Here is an 18,927-nt window from a genome sequence, read left to right on the forward strand (position 1 = left end):
TTCTGAATGTGAACACAGCTCCGCCCCTTTCGGCCATGTTTTTTCCATCTCCTATATAAGAAAGTCCTTAGTTACCCCTCTCCACCCATAGCAGTTTTTAATTGCAATGAGATGACACACAGTTAGGGTCACAGAGCTAGGGACCCCAATATAGAGATATACCTTGACGAGGTTTTGGGGCTCAGTTACATTGATCAATGCGATTGCTAAATATCTCCTTTTTCCTAATATTCATAGCAGGTATGCAATTCATTATTCACATGTTCAAATTAGCAAGTAGCATTTTTCATTGTATATTCCAATATTTTTCCATATGCTTGAGGCATTATACCATTATCTAAGTTTGATGTGCAGCCTTATTCTTATATATAGTATGTATTTTTGGCTTGCACTCATATATATATATTAGTGCTCACTTCAGTTATCCTATTCAGTCAACCTGAGAGCAGTGATTAGGAGAACTGCTCTGGAAGCAGTGACAGGTGGGGGCTGTGAACTCGTGATTTTTGTAGAACTGATACCGTAACATCAGCTCCAGGTCCAGAGTCAGACAGGGAGGGGGAAGTGACCAGCTATGTATAGAAACTAATGGGCAAAGAAGTAACTGGGATGTCAGGAGTTAAAGGCAACCTGTCATGTTCAAAATTATATCAGATCAGAATGGTATACAGAATTTTCACTAATTAAACTCCCTGGTGCTTGTATTCATATAAGTCTAGTGGGCGGTGCTATTCAGTGATTGAGTGTCTTCCCGGTATGACTACACATGCAGAGCTAGCTGTCAATCACTAGTCACTAGTCAATCACTAGTAGGACCGCCCACTGGACTCACCTATACAAACACCAGGGATGTCACTGGATAAAACACATGTAATAATTACTATTTTCCCACAAACCATACATAATGATGTTCAGCTTCCCCTGCACTATACCATATTGTGCACATATCACACTGCATGTATAAGGTTATAAGTTCCCTTTAATGACTTATATTTGCCAGTGATTTGTTGAAATGTAGGGGAAACAATCCCACTCCCACCACCATATAATCCATACCTACCTTCTGTACATTACACAGCTCTGTAGAAAGCCGGGCGTTTCTCTTTTCGGATTGAGTAAGTTGCTCCTGTAGAGTGAATACATTTATGTGTAGATTATAAATAGAGTAAAACACAGTATGACAGCAGCATAGACACAGCCTACGAGCCGGACGTTCATAACTTCATGTGCCAAGCACTGGGGGTCTCATGTCCTGTGCACCAGGCAGCCATGCGGTATGTAAATGGTGAGCAGCATATATCCTCCGGATAGGTGATAGCCTTTTTTCACTGACACCCCACACAAATTTAGGCCTCTTTCACACGTCCGTGAAAATCACGCACGTTTGTCACGGATGTGTCAAAGGTGTGTTTTGCCCTTCATGTGCCGTGCTTATGGCACACGTGTGTTCTCCGTGTGGTATCCGTGATAACACACGGAGAACGGGAACTTTCTGCTCACTGGTCGTTGCTGCCCACAGTGGAGTGAATATGTATGAGCATAATGAGCGGAAGTCGGAAGCAAGTGCCAGCAGCAGCAAAGACAGCAGCGCTGGAGAAGGCGAGTATAGAAATTTCTTTTAATTCACAGGCACATGTGTTTTCTCCGGTGCGTGTCACACAGATCACATCCATGCGATCTGTGACACCCGTGATGCCGGAGAAAAACGGATATGTCTACGTGTGGAGCACATGGGCACACGTATAATCCACACGGACACGTTCCATGGCAAAACTCGTACGTACCCGTTGATTTTAATGGGTCTACGTGTGCCCGTGTCTCCGGCATGTGAGGAAACGCACTAAACACGTACCGGAGACACGGACGTGTGAAGGGGGCTTTAGGTAAATTAACAAAGAAAAACAGGTCGTCCAAACTGGTTGTGAGCACTGGGACATTTTGTCCATTTACCACTCACCTTCAGAGATTTGATCTGGTCGTACGCGTCATCATTGTCTCTCTTCAATCTATTTATGTCGGAGAGATCACACGACTGTACCTAGAATATAATAATGTGATATTACACAGAAACTCTTAATTTACCCTGTGGGGGTGCTAGAGGGATTTTGAACAATTGCTGCCAGATTCTCGCAGCAGATTTTTTCCTGTTGACGAGTTATAGCTGCGATACAATTGACATTATTTCATAGGAACACAGAAGAATGAGGACATCTTACCTGATCCGTGAGGCTGTCCACAGAATGTGTGTCTTCACAGTCTTCCGTTAGTAGGTACTGCCCCAAATCTCGTTCTTCTAACTGCAGCTTTAACATTTCTTTAGCCACCTGAATGAAGTCTACCACAAGAAGAAAATGGCTTCAGTATCCAAACACAGGAAGAAATAGTAGTAATTGGTTTTTCAAGTATCGTGTACAGAACAACATCCTAGTACTTGGATCTGCTGCAGTTCTGGACTCTCTCTTGTTTAATAGAATAGGAGATAAAAGTATAGAAGTTATAATAAGTGTGCCAAAAACTAAACTATGGCTACTATTAGACAGCCTATTAGTACTACAAAATCCAGACTTCCTGCAGCTAAAGCTGATCCATCAAGCAATGTCTCCACTTTTCCTTGGAATCATCATTAATACACCTCCCCCAATATCTATAGATACGTGTGATATACAGTGTGTCCACCCATATCCTGTCCACCGCCATTAACTTGAGAACGGCGGCAGCTATAGGCATAGAAGTGGTGTCTAGGTATAGTAAAGTAGCCATGCGCTACGCAATGAAACCACCTATAGCGCTACTTGGTGGAAAACAACGGAGTTAGCATTTTTATCTCAAAAACAGAACGAGATAGAGAAAAAGAAGGGAATTTTGTTTACTTACCGTAAATTCCTTTTCTTCTAGCTCCTATTGGGAGACCCAGACAATTGGGTGTATAGCTTCTGCCTCTGGAGGCCACACAAAGTAATTACACTTTAAAAAGTGTAACCCCTCCCCTCTGCTATACACCCTCCTGTGCATCACGGGCCCCTCAGTTTTGGTGCCAAAGCAGGAAGGAGGAAACTTATAAATTGGTCTAAGGTAAATTCAATCCGAAGGATGTTCGGAGAACTGAACCATTAACCAAAAGAACAATTGAACATGAACAACATGTGTACACAAAAGAACAACAGCCCGAAGGGAACAGGGGCGGGTGCTGGGTCTCCCAATAGGAGCTAGAAGAAAAGGAATTTACGGTAAGTAAACAAAATTCCCTTCTTCTTTGTCGCTCCATTGGGAGACCCAGACAATTGGGATGTCCAAAAGCAATCCCTGGGTGGGTAACAGAATACCTCGATAAAAAGAGCCGGAAACCGGCCCCCTCTTACAGGTGGGCAATTGCCGCCTGAAGGACTCGCCTACCTAGGCTAGCCTCTGCCGAAGCATAGGCATGCACCTGATAGTGTTTTGTGAAGGTGTGCAGACTCGACCAGGTAGCCGCCTGACACACCTGCTGAGCCGTAGCCTGGTGCCGCAAAGCCCAGGACGCGCCTACGGCCCTGGTAGAATGGGCTTTAAGCCCTGAAGGAATCTGAAGCCCCGATGAACGGTAGGCTTCAAGAATCGGTTCCTTGATCCACCTAGCCAAGGTTGACTTGGAAGCCTGAGACCCCTTACGCTGGCCAGCGACAAGGACAAAGAGCGCATCCGAACGGCGCAGGGGCGCCGTGCGAGAAATGTAGATTCTGAGTGCTCTCACGAGGTCTAACAAGTGCAAATCCTTTTCACATTGGTGAACTGGATGAGGGCAAAAAGAAGGCAAGGAGATATCCTGATTGAGATGAAAAGGGGATACCACCTTGGGGAGAAATTCCGGGACCGGACGCAGGACCACCTTATCCTGGTGAAAGACCAGGAAGGGGACTTTGCATGACAGCGCTGCTAGCTCAGACACTCTCCTAAGTGAAGTGACTGCCACTAGGAAGGCCACTTTCTGTGAAAGGCGAGATAGAGAGATCTCCCGCATCGGCTCGAAAGGTGGCTTCTGGAGAGCCGTCAGCACCTTGTTAAGATCCCAGGGTTCTAGCGGACGCTTGTAAGGTGGGACTATGTGGCAAACTCCCTGCAGGAACGTGCGGACCTGCGAGAGTCTGGCTAGACGCTTTTGAAAAAACACTGAAAGCGCCGACACTTGTCCCTTGAGAGAGGCAAGAGACAAACCATTGTCCAATCCTGATTGAAGAAAGGAAAGGAAAGTGGGCAATGCAAACGGCCAGGGAGCAAAACCCCTATCCGAGCACCAGGCTAAGAAGATCTTCCAAGTCCTGTGGTAGATCTTGGCGGACGTTGATTTTCTGGCCTGTCTCATGGTGGCAATGACATCTTGAGATAACCCTGATGACGCTAGGAGCCAAGACTCAATGGCCACACAGTCAGGTTGAGGGCCGCAGAATTCAGATGGAAAAATGGCCCTTGAGACAGCAAGTCTGGTCGGTCTGGGAGTGCCCACGGTTGCCCCACCGTGAGGTGCCACAGATCCGGGTACCACGACCTCCTCGGCCAGTCTGGAGCGACGAGGATGGCGCGGCTGCAGTCGGACCTGATCTTGCGTAACACTCTGGGCAGTAGTGCCAGAGGGGGAAATACATAGGGTAGTCGAAACTGCGACCAGTCCTGAACTAACGCATCTGCCGCCAGCGCCCTGTGATCCTGAGACCGAGCCATGAATGCCGGGACTTTGTTGTTGTGCCGAGACGCCATTAGATCGACGTCCGGCGTTCCCCAGCGGCAACAGATCTCTTGAAACACGTCCGGGTGAAGGGACCATTCCCCTGCGTCCATGCCCTGGCGACTGAGAAAGTCTGCTTCCCAGTTTTCTACGCCCGGGATGTGAACTGCGGAGATGGTGGAGGCTGTGGCTTCCGCCCACAGCAGAATCCGCCGAACTTCTTGGAATGCTTGACGACTGCGTGTGCCGCCCTGGTGGTTGATGTATGCGACCGCCGTGGCGTTGTCTGATTGTATTCGGATCTGTCTGCCCTCCAGCCACCGCTGGAACGCCTGTAGGGCTAGATACACTGCCCTTATCTCCAGAACATTGATCTGCAGGGAGGACTCCGTCGGAGTCCAGGTTCCCTGAGCCCTGTGGTGGAGGAAGACCGCTCCCCACCCTGACAGGCTCGCGTCTGTCGTGACCACAGCCCAGGATGGGGGCAGGAAGGATTTTCCCTTCGACAAAGAAGTGGGAAGAAGCCACCACTGAAGGGAGGTTTTGGTTGCTCTTGACAGGGAAACGTTCCTGTCTAGGGACGTCGACCTCTTGTCCCATTTGCGGAGAATGTCCCACTGAAGTGGACGCAGATGGAACTGCGCAAAGGGAATTGCTTCCATTGCTGCCACCATCTTCCCTAGGAAGTGCATAAGGCGTCTCAAAGAGTGTGACTGACCCCGAAGAAGAGATTGGACCCCTGTCTGTAGTGAACGCTGTTTGTCCAGCGGAAGCTTCACTATCGCTGACAGAGTATGAAACTCCATCCCGAGGTAAGTCAGGGATTGGGTCGGTGTCAATTTTGACTTTGGGAAATTGATGATCCACCCGAACCTCTGGAGAGTCTCCAGGGCAATGGTCAGGCTGTGCTGGCAAGCCACCCAGGAGGGTGCCTTGACTAGGAGATCGTCTAAGTAAGGGATCACCGAGTGGCCCTGAGAGTGTAGGACCGCCACCACTGTTGCCATGATCTTGGTGAAGACCCGTGGGGCTGTCGCCAAGCCGAAAGGCAGTGCCACGAACTGAAGGTGTTCGTCCCCAATGGCGAAACGCAAGAAGCGTTGATGTTCGGGTGCGATCGGCACATGGAGATAAGCATCCTTGATGTCTATTGATGCTAGGAAGTCTCCTTGTGACATTGAGGCGATGACCGAGCGGAGAGATTCCATCCGAAACCTCCTGGTGCAGACATGCTTGTTGAGCAGTTTGAGGTCTAGAACGGGACGGAAAGATCCGTCCTTTTTTGGCACCACGAACAAGTTGGAGTAGAAGCCGTGACCATGTTCCTGAGGGTGAACGGGAATCACCACTCCTTCTGCCTTCAGAGCATTCACCGCCTGAAAAAGTGCAGCGGCTCGCTCTGGGGGCGGAGATGTTGTGAAGAAACGAGTTGGAGGACGAGAGCTGAACTCTATCCTGTAACCGTGAGACAGAATGTCTCTCACCCATCGGTCTTGGACATGTGGCCACCAGGCGTCGCAAAAGCGGGAGAGCCTGCCACCGACCGAGGATGCGGTTTGGGGAGGCCGAGAGTCATGAAGAGGCCGCCTTGGTGGCGGTGCCTCCGGCGGTCTTTTTAGGCCGTGACTTAGAACGCCATGCAGAAGGGTTCCTCTGGCCCTTCTCCGACCTGTTTGACGTGGAGGAATGTGACTTGGCCGAAGGCCGAAAGGACTGAAACCTCGATTGAAACTTTCGCTGTTGAGGCTTGTTTTGTTTAGACTGGGGTAAGGACGAGTCCTTTCCCTTGGATTGTTTAATAATTTCGTCCAATTGCTCGCCAAACAAACGGTCGCCAGAAAATGGCAAACCGGTTAAGAATTTCTTGGAGGCAGAGTCTGCCTTCCATTCACGTAGCCACATGGCTCTGCGGACTGCCACCGAATTGGCGGATGCTACCGCTGAACGGCTCGCAGAGTCCAGGACGGCGTTCATGGCGTAGGACGAAAAAGCCGACGCCTGAGAAGTCAGAGACACAACCTGCGGAGTAGCGGTGCGTGTGACCGCAGTAATCTCAGACAGACAAGCTGAGATAGCTTGGAGCGCCCACACTGCCGCGAATGCCGGAGCAAAAGATGCTCCTATGGCTTCATAGATGGATTTCATCATGAGCTCTATCTGCCTGTCAGTGGCATCCTTGAGCGATGAGCCATCTGCCACTGAAACCACAGATCTGGCCGCCAGCCTAGAGACTGGAGGATCCACTTTTGGACACTGAGCCCAACCCTTCACTACTTCCGGGGGGAAGGGATAACGTGTGTCATTAAGGCGCTTAGTAAAACGCTTGTCCGGGTATGCTCTGTGCTTCTGGACAGCATCCCTGAAATTAGAGTGATCGACAAAGGCACTCCGTGTATGTTTGGGAAACCGAAACTGGTGTTTCTCCTGCTGTGAAGCCGCCTCCTCTACAGTTGGAGTTGGAGGAGAAATTTCTAGCACCTGGTTGATGGACGCTATAAGGTCATTTACTATGGCATCCCCTTCAGGTGTATCTAGATTGAGAGCACCATCAGGGTCTGAGCCCTGAGCTGCGCCTTCCTCTTCATCCTCTGGAGAGTCCTCATGCTGAGACCCTGAGCAGCGTGATGAAGTGGAGGAAGGTCCCCAGCGAGCCCGCTTCACCGGTCTGGGACTGCGGTCCGAGTCGGAGTCCTCACCGTGGGACCTATGTGTCACCTCAGGAGCAGATTGCTGCGCCAACTGAGGGGGACCTGGGGACGAAGAACGCACAGTGCCCTGCATCTGTGTTGTTGGTCTGGACTGCAAGGCTTCTAGTATCCTAGCAGACCATTTGTCCATAGACTGAGCCATGGACTGTGAAAGCGACTCAGACAGTTTATCAGCCAAAACTGCAAACTCTGTCCCTGTCACCTGGACAGTGGGAACCGGTGTCTCTACCTGAGCCGGGGGTCCCACCAGTGCCTGAGGCTCCGGCTGAGTGAGTGTCACAGGGGCCGAGCATTGCACACAATGAGGGTAGGTGGAACCTGCAGGTAGCATAGCCGCACATGAGGTACAGGTTGCAAAATAAGCCTGTGCCTTGGTACCCTTGCTCTTTGCGGACGACATGTTGTTGTCCTCCAAGAGATAAGTAAGGGATCACCGTGATCACTGAGGGATATATAGCCTCAAGTTAACAGTACAGCCGAACCAGCAAATGTATACACAAAAGATATATATATATACAGTTCGGCACTCTGGGGGGTCCAGCACCGGCAGACCGGTGTGGCTTACCAACCGCTCTGTGTGGCCACCAGATTCCCTGCCCCGGGTCTCCCTCAGCTGCAGCCAGAAGTTCTCCACCGCAGAATGTGCTGAAAAAATGGCTGACGGCGTTCTCAGAGGAGGAGGGAGGCGTGGGCGTAGTCACAAAAGTGCGGGAATCTGGTGCCCCAGCGTGAGTAGTGAGGGGGGCGGAGGACAGCTCAGTGTACTCCAGCCCCCACTGTCGGCGTCATACCGACCGTCCCGCCCTTTTCCCTGACTGGCAGGCCTGGGGGCGGGAGAATACTATACTAGGCCGCAAAAGCCGGGGACTAAAGTTAAAACCGCGGCCGGCCGGCAGTGCACGGTCGGCGCGGTAGTCCCGGACCCATACCCACGCCGCAGTCGCTGCAGCGTCTGGGCCCAAGGTGCTTTATGCGCCGTTCCAACGGGGACACAGAGTACCTGTGGATGCAGGGCCATGTCCCTGACGATACTCCGTCTCCTGTCCGGCAGATTCCCCCAGGGGCTGCGGAGGGAGACCGGTCCCAGTGTCTGGATGACCGGATAGGATCCCACTTCCCCAGAGCCCCTAACGGATGGGGAAGGAAAGCGGCATGTGGCTCCAGCCTGTGTACCCGCAATGGGTACCTCAACCTTAACAACACCGCCGACCTGAGTGGGGTGAGAAGGGAGCATGCCGGGGGCCCCATAGGGGCCCTCTTTTCTTCCATCCGATAAAGTCAGCAGCTGCTGCTGACTAAAACGTGGAGCTTGCGTGAATGTGTGCCTCCTTCAACACAAAGCAAAAAACTGAGGGGCCCGTGATGCACGGGAGGGTGTATAGCAGAGGGGAGGGGTTACACTTTTTAAAGTGTAATTACTTTGTGTGGCCTCCAGAGGCAGAAGCTATACACCCAATTGTCTGGGTCTCCCAATGGAGCGAGAAAGAAAAGTGAATTACAAAGTTGCAGGGCCTCACCAATTCAATATGAATCGACACCTTGCATACAGAAATGCTATGATTAGAACGTGTAACACTCACAAGGCTGCGGACGTGAAGCGATACCTCATGGAGACCTTCATACAAGTCATTGGGTATGATGGCTGTGTGGAGTGGCCTCCACGCTCACCTGACCTGACACCATTGGACTTCTTTCTGTGAGATCACATCAAACAGCAGGTGCATGCAACCCCTCCACCAACATTGCAGGACCTACGACGACGTATCACAGATGCTTGTGCAAACGTGTCACCGACCATATTGTACAATGTGCAGCAAGATACAGTATGCTGTGCAGAGGCCAGATGTGCATTGCAGCTGACGGGGGCCACTTTGAGCATCAAAGTTAAATGAGCGCCATATGCGTGACCAGCATTCAATGTTTTGGGTCGTCATGGGTTTCATATCATAGCATTTCTTTATGCAAGGTGTCGATTCATATTGAATTGATGATGCCCTACAACTTTGTAATTCACTTTTTTTTCCTCTATCTCGTTCCGTTTTCGAGATAAAAATGCTAACTCCGTTGTTTTCCACCAGGTGGCGTAATAGGTGGTTTCATTGCGTAACGCATGGATACTTTATTATACCTAGACACCACTTCTATGCCTATAGCTGCCACCGTTCTCAAGTTAATGGCGGTGGACAGGATATGGGTGGACACACTGTATACACTGGTGTATACTAAATGCAGTCTCCAAACATGTAAACAGAGCCTAAAACTAATCAAATTGAAGATGTAATACTACAAATACATAAAAATAATACTAAGACGCTAATAAAATGGAAATTAAATCTAAACTTTGTGGGTGCCATGTGCTCATCTAATATCTGCAGATGACCCTAATACATAACACTAAAGGCCCTGTCACACACAGTGATAAATCTGCGGCAGATCTGTGGTTGCAGTGAAATTGTGGACAATCAGTGACAGGTTTGTGGCTGTGTACAAATGGAACAATATGTCCATGATTTCACTGCAACCACAGATCTGCCAAAGATTTATCTCTGTGTGTGACGGGGCCTTAACTCCTACTAAGAGAAAACAAAGTAGACTTTGCCTTTTTAAACAGGTTGTGCACTACTTGGACAACTCCTTCTCAGTCCGTACTTATTGCATATATCTAGAGCAGCGCTCACTTCCCCCAGATGTAAGCTATTTGTCTGAATGTGGGGACACTGAAGCGGCTGCTGATTGGCTGCAGGGATTTCTTGACATAACAGAGTCAGGCGGTCCTAGGACAGACTGTGCCGAAACCGCTGGAATGTAGCAGGCACCAGAGGGGAGTATAAATGTTATTTTAAAAGAGGGAACATATGGACTGAGAAGATGTTGTCTGCGCAGTGGACACCCCTTAAATCCTGGAAACACCCTCAAATGCTTATATTGAACATTCTGCATATTGTAGGTAGATAAAAATGAAGAAAAAAACTACCGTATATTCCGCTTTGAGCTCCACTGCCAGACTATCCCCAGCTTTCTTATTTGGGCAGAACATTAAGAAAGCAGTTCACCATAATCAGTGATGTGTAAGTGAGTTGGGGAAGGTGGCTCCATCTACAGCTGCTTTTCCTTCTGTCTAAGGCCCTGTGCGCACTAGACGGAATTTCCTGCGTTTTCCTGCGGTTTTGCTGCATGTTTCACTGCAGAAAATGTTCATAACATGCAAAATCCTATAGGAAAAAAAAATGCTGTGCGCACTATGCGGATTTTGACAGCTGCATGTTTTGCTGCGGGATTCCTGCAGCAAAAACAATTGCATGTCACTTCTTTTCCGTAGGTCCCTGCGGTTTCGAGGGCTGGCAGATCAATCACACGCTGACTCTGGATCAGCGGAGGATTGATCTGGCCAGATGCTGCTACCCATATAAAGTTTATGGGGAACCGAATCTGGCCCAAAGGGGTAGGAGCAAGCGCTTCATACTCACCGATGACCAGGCGGCTGTCACACTGCTCCCGCGGCGGCTCTTTCATCTTCCAGAGCCGGCCGCTCATTATTCCTTCTCGTATTCACTCCTTCCCTGCTCACCGGTGGCTGTGATTGGTTGCAGGCAGACACCCCCTAACGCTGAGTGACAGCTGTCTCAGTGCAACCAATCACAGCCGCCGGTGGGCGGGTCTATAGCGTACAGTAAAATAAATAAATAATTAAAAAAAAAAAAAAAACAGTGTGCGGTCCCCCCCAATTTTGATAACCAGCCAGGATAAAGCCTCACAGCTGGGGGCTGGTATTCTCAGGATGGGGAGCCCCACGTTATAGGGAGCCCCCCAGCCTAAAAATATCAGCCAGTGTCGCGGGCGGAGGAGGGGACGCTGCGCTCTCCCACTGCTCTTGTCCGGTTGCTGCTGCTGCTGCTCGGTGGTGGCTCGAGCGGTGGGCCGGATCCCTGGGACTCGAGCGGCGTTCCTCGCCCGTGAGTGAAAAGGGGGAGATTGATTGTGGGGGTTTGGTATTGTCCGTGACGCCACCCACGGTTGTGGTGAGATTGGTGACACCACCGCTGCTCTGGACGGGGGATCCCGGGAGCGATGACTGGGAGCAGCCTGGATGTTAGTTCTCCCCTCCATGGGTAGGGGGTTGGTTGTCCCGTTGCCCGGTGATGGGGTAGGGATGGATGGCAGGCGGGTTACGGGGCCTGGCGAGGTGCAGGGTCGCGGGGGCAGCGCTGTGCCGCACGGCACGGTGGTACTCACTCAGCCAATGATGAGGACACAGTTCTCGGTAAAACACACGGCTGGATGGACGGGTCCCACAGACGGCTGCGGTGTTTCTCCTCCCGGCAGGTTGATGGTGACTGCCTTTCCCTGCACCTGTGTAACGCGTAAGGTTCCGATGGGTTCCCACCGGTAACCCGCTCCCCAGCTTGGATGGGTGCTGAAGGAGCCCCTTTTGCCCGCAGGCTCTGGCCCTGGGAACGTTAGCCTTGGCAGTGACTGTGTTTTCCTCTCTCGGTTGGACTGTTGCCTTCTGACGGGACTTGGCTGCTGGGAAACCCAGGAGGTTCCCTTCGCTAAAGGATTTGGCAAATTCACGGCGACTCCTAGCCTTACCGGGGTCCGTAAGCCCCTGCCGGATGGTGCTGGCTTCTCTTTGCGTACCGGTCCGGTACCGCCGGGCCACCGCCCGTCCACGGTCCTTACGGCTGGCTCCAATAGGCCTCTCCTGCAGACGGTCACCACCGTCTGCCAACCTTGCTGATCCGTCCGGGCCGCACACCCGGACCAACTTTAGGCTGCTTAACTGCCACTTTCCTCCTTCCACTTTCACCTCCAACACTAATCTGCCTTACTTTTCCCGCCTCCAGGACTGTGAACTCCTCGGTGGGCGGGGCCAACCGCCTGGCCCACCCCCTGGTGTGGACATCAGCCCCTGGAGGAAGGCAACAAGGGTTTGTGTCTGACTTCGGTGTGCCTGACCGGGAGTGTGGGGTGTGTTGGTGTTGTTCTGTGACGACCTGGCTTGTCCAGGCCGCCACACCAGCAGCCGCCTGGAATTGCCACATCCATTAGATGCGACAGTCCCAGACTTTTCTCGACTCTTCCAGTTGCCGTGATGCGGTGACAATCGGGATAATGAAGGAGTTAATGTAGCAGCCCATAGCTGCCAATAAGTCCTAGTTTAGTGATGGCAGGCGTCTATATGACACCCCCTCATCACTAAACTGTAAGTGAAAGTAAATAAGCACAAACACCCCAAAAATCCTTTATTTGAAATAAAAGACAAAAAAGACCCCTCTTTCACCACTTTCTTTACCCCTAATAACAGCCCTCCAGGTCCGACGTAATCCACAAGATGTTCCACGACGCTTCCAGCTCTGCTTTACCTGGCACTCATAGTGAGCGCCATAGACCATGACTGCTCACTGTGAGGGTCAGGACGTAAGTGACGTGAGCCGCCGGTATCAGCGGTGACTTCACTGATGTGCTTTGCAGTGACAGGTGGAGGACTCCAGCGGTCATTGCACATCAGCTGACTGAAGTCACCGCTGATGTTATACTCACCTTCTCCTGTGAGGCTGCCTCCGGACACTGCTCTCCTGCTTCCAGGCCGGCTCATGCATATGCAGTTATGCAGTGCACAGCTGATCCGCAAACAGCAGAGCGCCAGAGGCAGCCGCGCGGGACAAAAGCACGGCCTAGAGACTTCAGCCCCGTGGACAGCAGGAGCGGGGAGAACTGTGAAATCCCACAGGGAACAACCTGCGGCAATTTTGCACCAAATCCGCAACAATACGCAACATACCACATGCGGATTTCGGTGCAGATTTTTTGCGTTTTTTTCCCGCAGGTGCGGAAATCTTTAAGAGCCTCGGAATTTTCTTAAGAAAATTCCATTTTCTAGTGTGCACAGGGCCTATCCAAATAAAAAAGCAGCGGTCATGTGAATTTGTCATCAACTTCCATCAGATTACACACTTTGAGATATAAAGGACTTGATCAGCAGCAATCCTGAGGAAACGTCTGTGTGTAAGACATGTAAATGTAAGGTTGATCTTTCCTTTGTGTAAAAGTTCTGCCAGATGTGATCCATCCTACATAAAGCAGTTTGTAAAGTAGTCACACTGCTCCTTTAAAAATCACAGAGCGCTTATTGTTTGTGTCATGACCCCATGTGACTCACAATGACTGTCTTCCATTGTCCTTGTATGACTCTGCACCTGTGTGTGTCTGTGTGATGGGCTGACTACCTTCCGCCTTTGGGTGCCACATGCTGCACCCGGTGGCACATAGTAGCTCCTGAGTAGATCGCACCTCTGAGTACCATAGTAGTGGTGTTGATAAGCCCCTCTCACCGTGACCAGGATGCTCGTCACAGAGAGCCGCTCCTCTGATGTGAAGGAGAAGGCAGCCATGCGGTGTGATGCTTCAATGTTGCATTGGCATGCTAGCAGGAGCGCAGATAAGTACAGGGTGGTCTTGGAGTGACCCATAAAGGGTTGTCTGGAGACCCCCTTCCAGTCTAGTTGTGTCTGGGGAACACCTTATCTGCACAGCCTGTGAGGGGTAGGGAAGCTTTGTTTCACCTGCAAAGTTTTACTTCCATTAATTTACAGCGATACTCCTGAGCTTATTGCAGGAAGCACAGGTTGGCCGGTGAGAAGAAGATGTGCAGCATTGTGCAACCTGTAATGATTCCTCCTGTCATACAGGTATCCTGGTAAGTGTAGGGACTCATCTCAGCCAGGTGGCAATGTTGTGGTAGGTGGGCTCACATGACCTTAATAGGAGTGAGCACTATGAAAAATAATAGCAGGGACTAAAACTTTTAATCTAATAATAGGTAAAATTGGTAATAAAGTGTTTGTGCATAAATAGTGCAAAGAACAAAATGCCAAATGGCAACATATTAGTCAGATCTCACCCAGACTTCATCCATGGGCGGGACTGCACACCGGTCCGGAAAAGAGGTCACAGGCTGGAAGGACAGGGTGGACAAGTATGATAAATAAACCCCTGTCGTGCCCGCGCCACCGTTTACCTGGTACACATAGGTTTTTCATCCTCTGAACCTGTGTTGGTCCCTGCCACTGCAGGTTGATCCCCCCTTTTTTCCTCCGTCTTCCCTGAGGAACTCTTGATACTGAGAGGGAAACGCGTCGGGAGGACATGGTTGCGGGGCAGACATCTCATTTGGGTGCTGCCCTTGTCGGGAGGACTTTTTCTTTTGTATTTGTGGTTGCAGGGCAGACATCTCATTTGGGTGCTGCCCTTGTCGGGAGGACTTTTTCTTTTGTATTTGTGGTTGTGGTGCAGACATCTCATTTGGGTGCTGCCCTTGTCGGGAGGACTTTTTCTTTTGTATTTGTAGTTGCGGGGCAGACATCTCATTTGTGTGCTGCCCTTGTCGGGAGGACTTTTTCTTTTGTATTTGTGGTTGCGGGGCAGACATCTCATTTGGGTGCTGCCCTTGTCGGGAGGACTTTTTCTTTTGTATTTGTGATTGCGGGGCAGACATCTCATTTGGGTGCTGCCCTTGTCGGGAGGACTTTTTCTTTTGTATTTGTGGTTGCGGGGCAGACATCTCATTTGGGTGCTGCCCTTGTCAGGGCGGAAGTCCATTCACGGGGCACGACAGGGGTTTATTTATCATACTTGTCCACCCTGTCGTTCCAGCCTGTGACCTCTCTTTTCCGGACCGATGTGCAGTACCGCCCATGGATGAAGTCTGGGTGAGATCTGACTAATATGTTGCCATTTGGCATTTTGTTCTTTGCACTATTTATGCACAAGCACTTTATTACCAATTTTACCTATTATTAGATTAAAAGTTAAGTTTTAGTCCCTGCTATTATTGTTCTTGTTTTTGGACTATTGGGCATCACTTCTCTGCTTGGCAGTTTTGCTATTATACTTTGAGCACTATGAACCCCACATATACATGTATGGTGAATCTAGCCATAATTCAGTAGAAAATATTACAGGATTGCATACATTTTAGCCTCGGTCTGGTCCAAACTACATATGTGGCCAATGTCGGGCTCATAGGCATGTGTCAGACAGTGGCCACAGTCAGGATGGATATATATATACACAAGGTACACATTTCTTCACAACAGTTCTCTGTATAGGAAAAAGAGAATTTTGTTTACTTACCGTAAATTCTTTTTCTTATAGTTCCGTCTTGGGAGACCCAGACCTTGGGGTGTATAGCTTCTGCCTCCGGAGGACACACAAAGTACTACACCTAAAAGGTGTAGCTCCTCCCTCTGAGCCTATACACCCCCTGGTGAACCAGTCACAACCAGTTTAGTGCAAAAGCTGAAGGAGAATAGCCACCCACAAGTAGAACAGAGCAAGAGCCGGAACAACCGGAGACTCTGTTCACGACAACAGCATGTGAAAACACACAGAACAAGGAAATTGCCAACAGGCAACAGGGAGGGTGCTGGGTCTCCCAAGACGGAACTATAAGAAAAAGAATTTACGGTAAGTAAACAAAATTCTCTTTTTCTTTATCGTTCCTTTGGGAGACCCAGACCTTGGGACGTTCCAAAGCAGTCCCTGGGTGGGAAATAAACAGAAAAACTAAGAAGTAGGCAGAAACCTAACTTCACAAATGGGCGACCGCCGCCTGAAGGATGCGTCTGCCCAAGCTCGCATCTGCCGAAGTATGAGCATGCACTTGGTAGTGCTTCGAGAAGGTATGCAGGCTAGCCCAAGTGGCAGCCTGACAGACTTGCTGAGCCGTAGCCTGGTGCCGAAAAGCCCAAGAGGCACCAACAGCCCTGGCCGAGTGCGCTTTGATCCCCGGCGGGGGAGGAGCCTGCGAACTTTGGTAGGCGTCCGAAATGGTCGACCTAATCCAACGGGCTAAGGTTGGCTTAGAAGCAGGGAGGCCCTTGCGCCGACCTGTGGTTAGCACAAAAAGAGAGGTACACTGCCTAAGCGCAGCGGTGCGAGACACATAGATCCGGAGAGCACGCACCAGATCTAGAGTATGTAGAGCTTTTTCAAAGCGATGAACAGGGGCCGGACAGAAGGAAGGTAAGGTAATGTCCTGGTTAAGGTGGAAAGGAGAGACCACCTTAGGAAGGAAGTCCGGAGTCGGACGGAGAACCACCTTGTCTTGATGAAAGACTAAAAAGGGTGACTCCGAGGAGAGCGCAGCCAAATCAGAGACTCTCCTGAGAGAAGTTATAGCAACCAGAAAGGCCACTTTCTGTGAGAGACGATACAAAGAAACCTCCCTAAGGGGCTCAAAGGGGGGTTTCTGCAAGACCGTGAGAACCAAGTTAAGGTCCCAGGGGTCCAAGGGCTGCCGGTAAGGCGGGATGATGTGAGACGCGCCCTGCATGAAGGTGCGGACCTGAGCCAGCCGAGCGAGACGCCGCTGGAACAGGGCTGACAGGGCCGAAACCTGTCCCTTGAGAGAGTTGAGGGACAGACCTAGCTGCAGAACGGACTGTAGAAAAGACAGAAGGGTCGGCAAGGAGAATGGCCAAGGAGAATGGCCGGTAGAGCGACACCAGGACAGGAAAATTTTCCAAGTCCTGTGATGGATCTTAGCGGACGAAGACTTACGGGCCCGAGTCATAGTGGAGATGACTTCAGGGGGAATACCAGAAGCCGTCAAAATCCAGGACTCAAGAGCCACGCCGTCAATTTGAGGGCCGCAGAATTCGGGCGGAAGAACGGACCTTGCGAGAGTAGGTCTGGACGGTCCGGGAGAGGCCACGGCATCTCTACGGACAGTTGGAGCAGGTCCGGATACCAAGCTCGCCTGGGCCAGTCCGGTGCAATGAGGATGACTCGACGACCCTCCATTCTGATCTTGCGCAGGACTCTGGGCAAGAGGGCTAGAGGGGGAAACACGTAGGACAGACGAAACTGGGACCAGTCCTGAACCAGAGCGTCCGCGGCGAAGGCCTGAGGATCGTGGGAGCGAGCCACGTAGACAGGAACTTTGTTGTTGTGACGGGATGCCATTAGGTCCACGTCCGGAGTGCCCCATTTGCGGCAGATCGACTGAAATACTGCCGGGTGCAGGGAGCACTCGCCACTGTCCACGCTTTGACGGCTTAGATAATCTGCCTCCCAGTTGTCCACGCCTGGGATGTGGACTGCGGATATGGTGGACCTGGAGTCCTCCGCCCATTGAAGAATGCGTTGTACCTCCATCATTGCCAGGCGAATGCGTGTCCCGCCTTGATGGTTGATGTAGGCAACCGCTGTCGCGTTGTCTGACTGGACTCGAATGTGCCTGCCCGCCAGCAGATGGTGAAATGCTAGGAGGGCTAGAAGTACGGCTCTGATTGAAAGGGCTGACTCGGACGGAGTCCAAGTGCCCTGTGCTCTGTGGTGGAGACATACCGCTCCCCAGCCGGATAGACTGGCATCCGTGGTGAGAATCACCCAGGACGGGGCCAGGAAGGAGCGCCCTTGGGACAGGGAAAGGGGCCGAAGTCACCACTGAAGAGAGCTCCTGGTCCGTGGCGACAGAGCCACTAACTTGTGTAAGGAGGAAGGCCGCTTGTCCCAACAGTGGAGAATGTCCAGCTGCAGGGGACGCAGATGGAACTGGGCAAAGGGAACAGCCTCCATGGACGCCACCATTTGACCCAGCACCTGCATCAGACGCCTGAGGGTATAACGGCGGGGCCTCAGGAGAGAGCGCACCGCCAACTGGAGTGACAGCTGTTTGTCTAAGGGCAACTTCACAAGTGCCGGCAGAGTCTCGAACTGCATCCCTAGGTACGTGAGACTCTGGGTCGGAGTCAGAGTGGATATGGGAAGATTGACAAGCCACCCGAATTGGGCTGGAGTGCTGAGAGTGAGCGAGACACTCCGCTGACAGTCTGCGCTGGATAGCGCTTTGACTAGAAGGTCGTCCAGGTAGGGGAGCACTGCCAACCCCTGAAGGTGCAGAACCGCAATCACGGCTGCCATGACCTTGGTGAAAACCCGAGGGGCCGTGGCTAACCCGAAGGGGAGAGCCACGAATTGGAAATGATCGTCTCCTATTGCAAAGCGTAGCCAACGCTGGTGTGAAACCGCAATGGGCACATGCAGATAGGCATCTCTGATGTCGATAGACGCCAGGAAATCCCCTTGGGTCATTGAGGCAATGACTGATCGCAGGGACTCCGTGCGAAAGTGCCGCACCCGAACATGCTTGTTGAGAAGCTTGAGATCCAGGATGGGCCTGAAGGTACCGTTCTTTTTGGGAACTAGGAAGAGGTTTGAGTAGAAACCTCTGAACCGTTCCCGGGCGGGAACTGGTACAATTACTCCGTTGGCCTGCAAGGCTGCCACGGCCTGTGAAAAGGCGGCGGCCCTGGAGCAGGGGGTAGTTGAGAGAAAAAATCTGTTTGGCGGGCTGGAAGAAAATTCTATCCTGTAGCCGTGAGAGATGATATCTCTCACTCACTGATCGGAGACTTGTTGAAACCAAGCGCCGCCAAAGTGGGAGAGCCTGCCACCGACTAAGGACGTGGCTGGATCGGACAGAGAGTCACGAGGAGACTGCCTTAGTGGCAGGAC

General features: G+C 51.2%; 1 protein-coding gene across 3 annotated transcripts in view; it reads right to left on the minus strand.

Moving 5' to 3' along the window:
* Positions 1-18,927, minus strand: part of STXBP4 (syntaxin binding protein 4) — a 108,813-nt gene that overhangs the window by 45,705 nt on the left and 44,181 nt on the right. For all 3 annotated transcript variants that reach the window (XM_075349523.1, XM_075349521.1, XM_075349522.1), the window contains exons 9-11: positions 2,217-2,335; positions 1,958-2,038; positions 1,061-1,126 (exon numbers count right to left, since the gene is read on the minus strand). In XM_075349523.1, coding sequence (XP_075205638.1) covers positions 1,061-1,126; positions 1,958-2,038; positions 2,217-2,335 — 266 coding nt within the window. The remainder of the gene's footprint in view (positions 1-1,060; positions 1,127-1,957; positions 2,039-2,216; positions 2,336-18,927) is intronic.

The sequence above is a fragment of the Anomaloglossus baeobatrachus genome, chromosome 5 (assembly GCF_048569485.1).
Source record: "Anomaloglossus baeobatrachus isolate aAnoBae1 chromosome 5, aAnoBae1.hap1, whole genome shotgun sequence".
NCBI classification, from domain to species: domain Eukaryota; kingdom Metazoa; phylum Chordata; class Amphibia; order Anura; family Aromobatidae; genus Anomaloglossus; species Anomaloglossus baeobatrachus.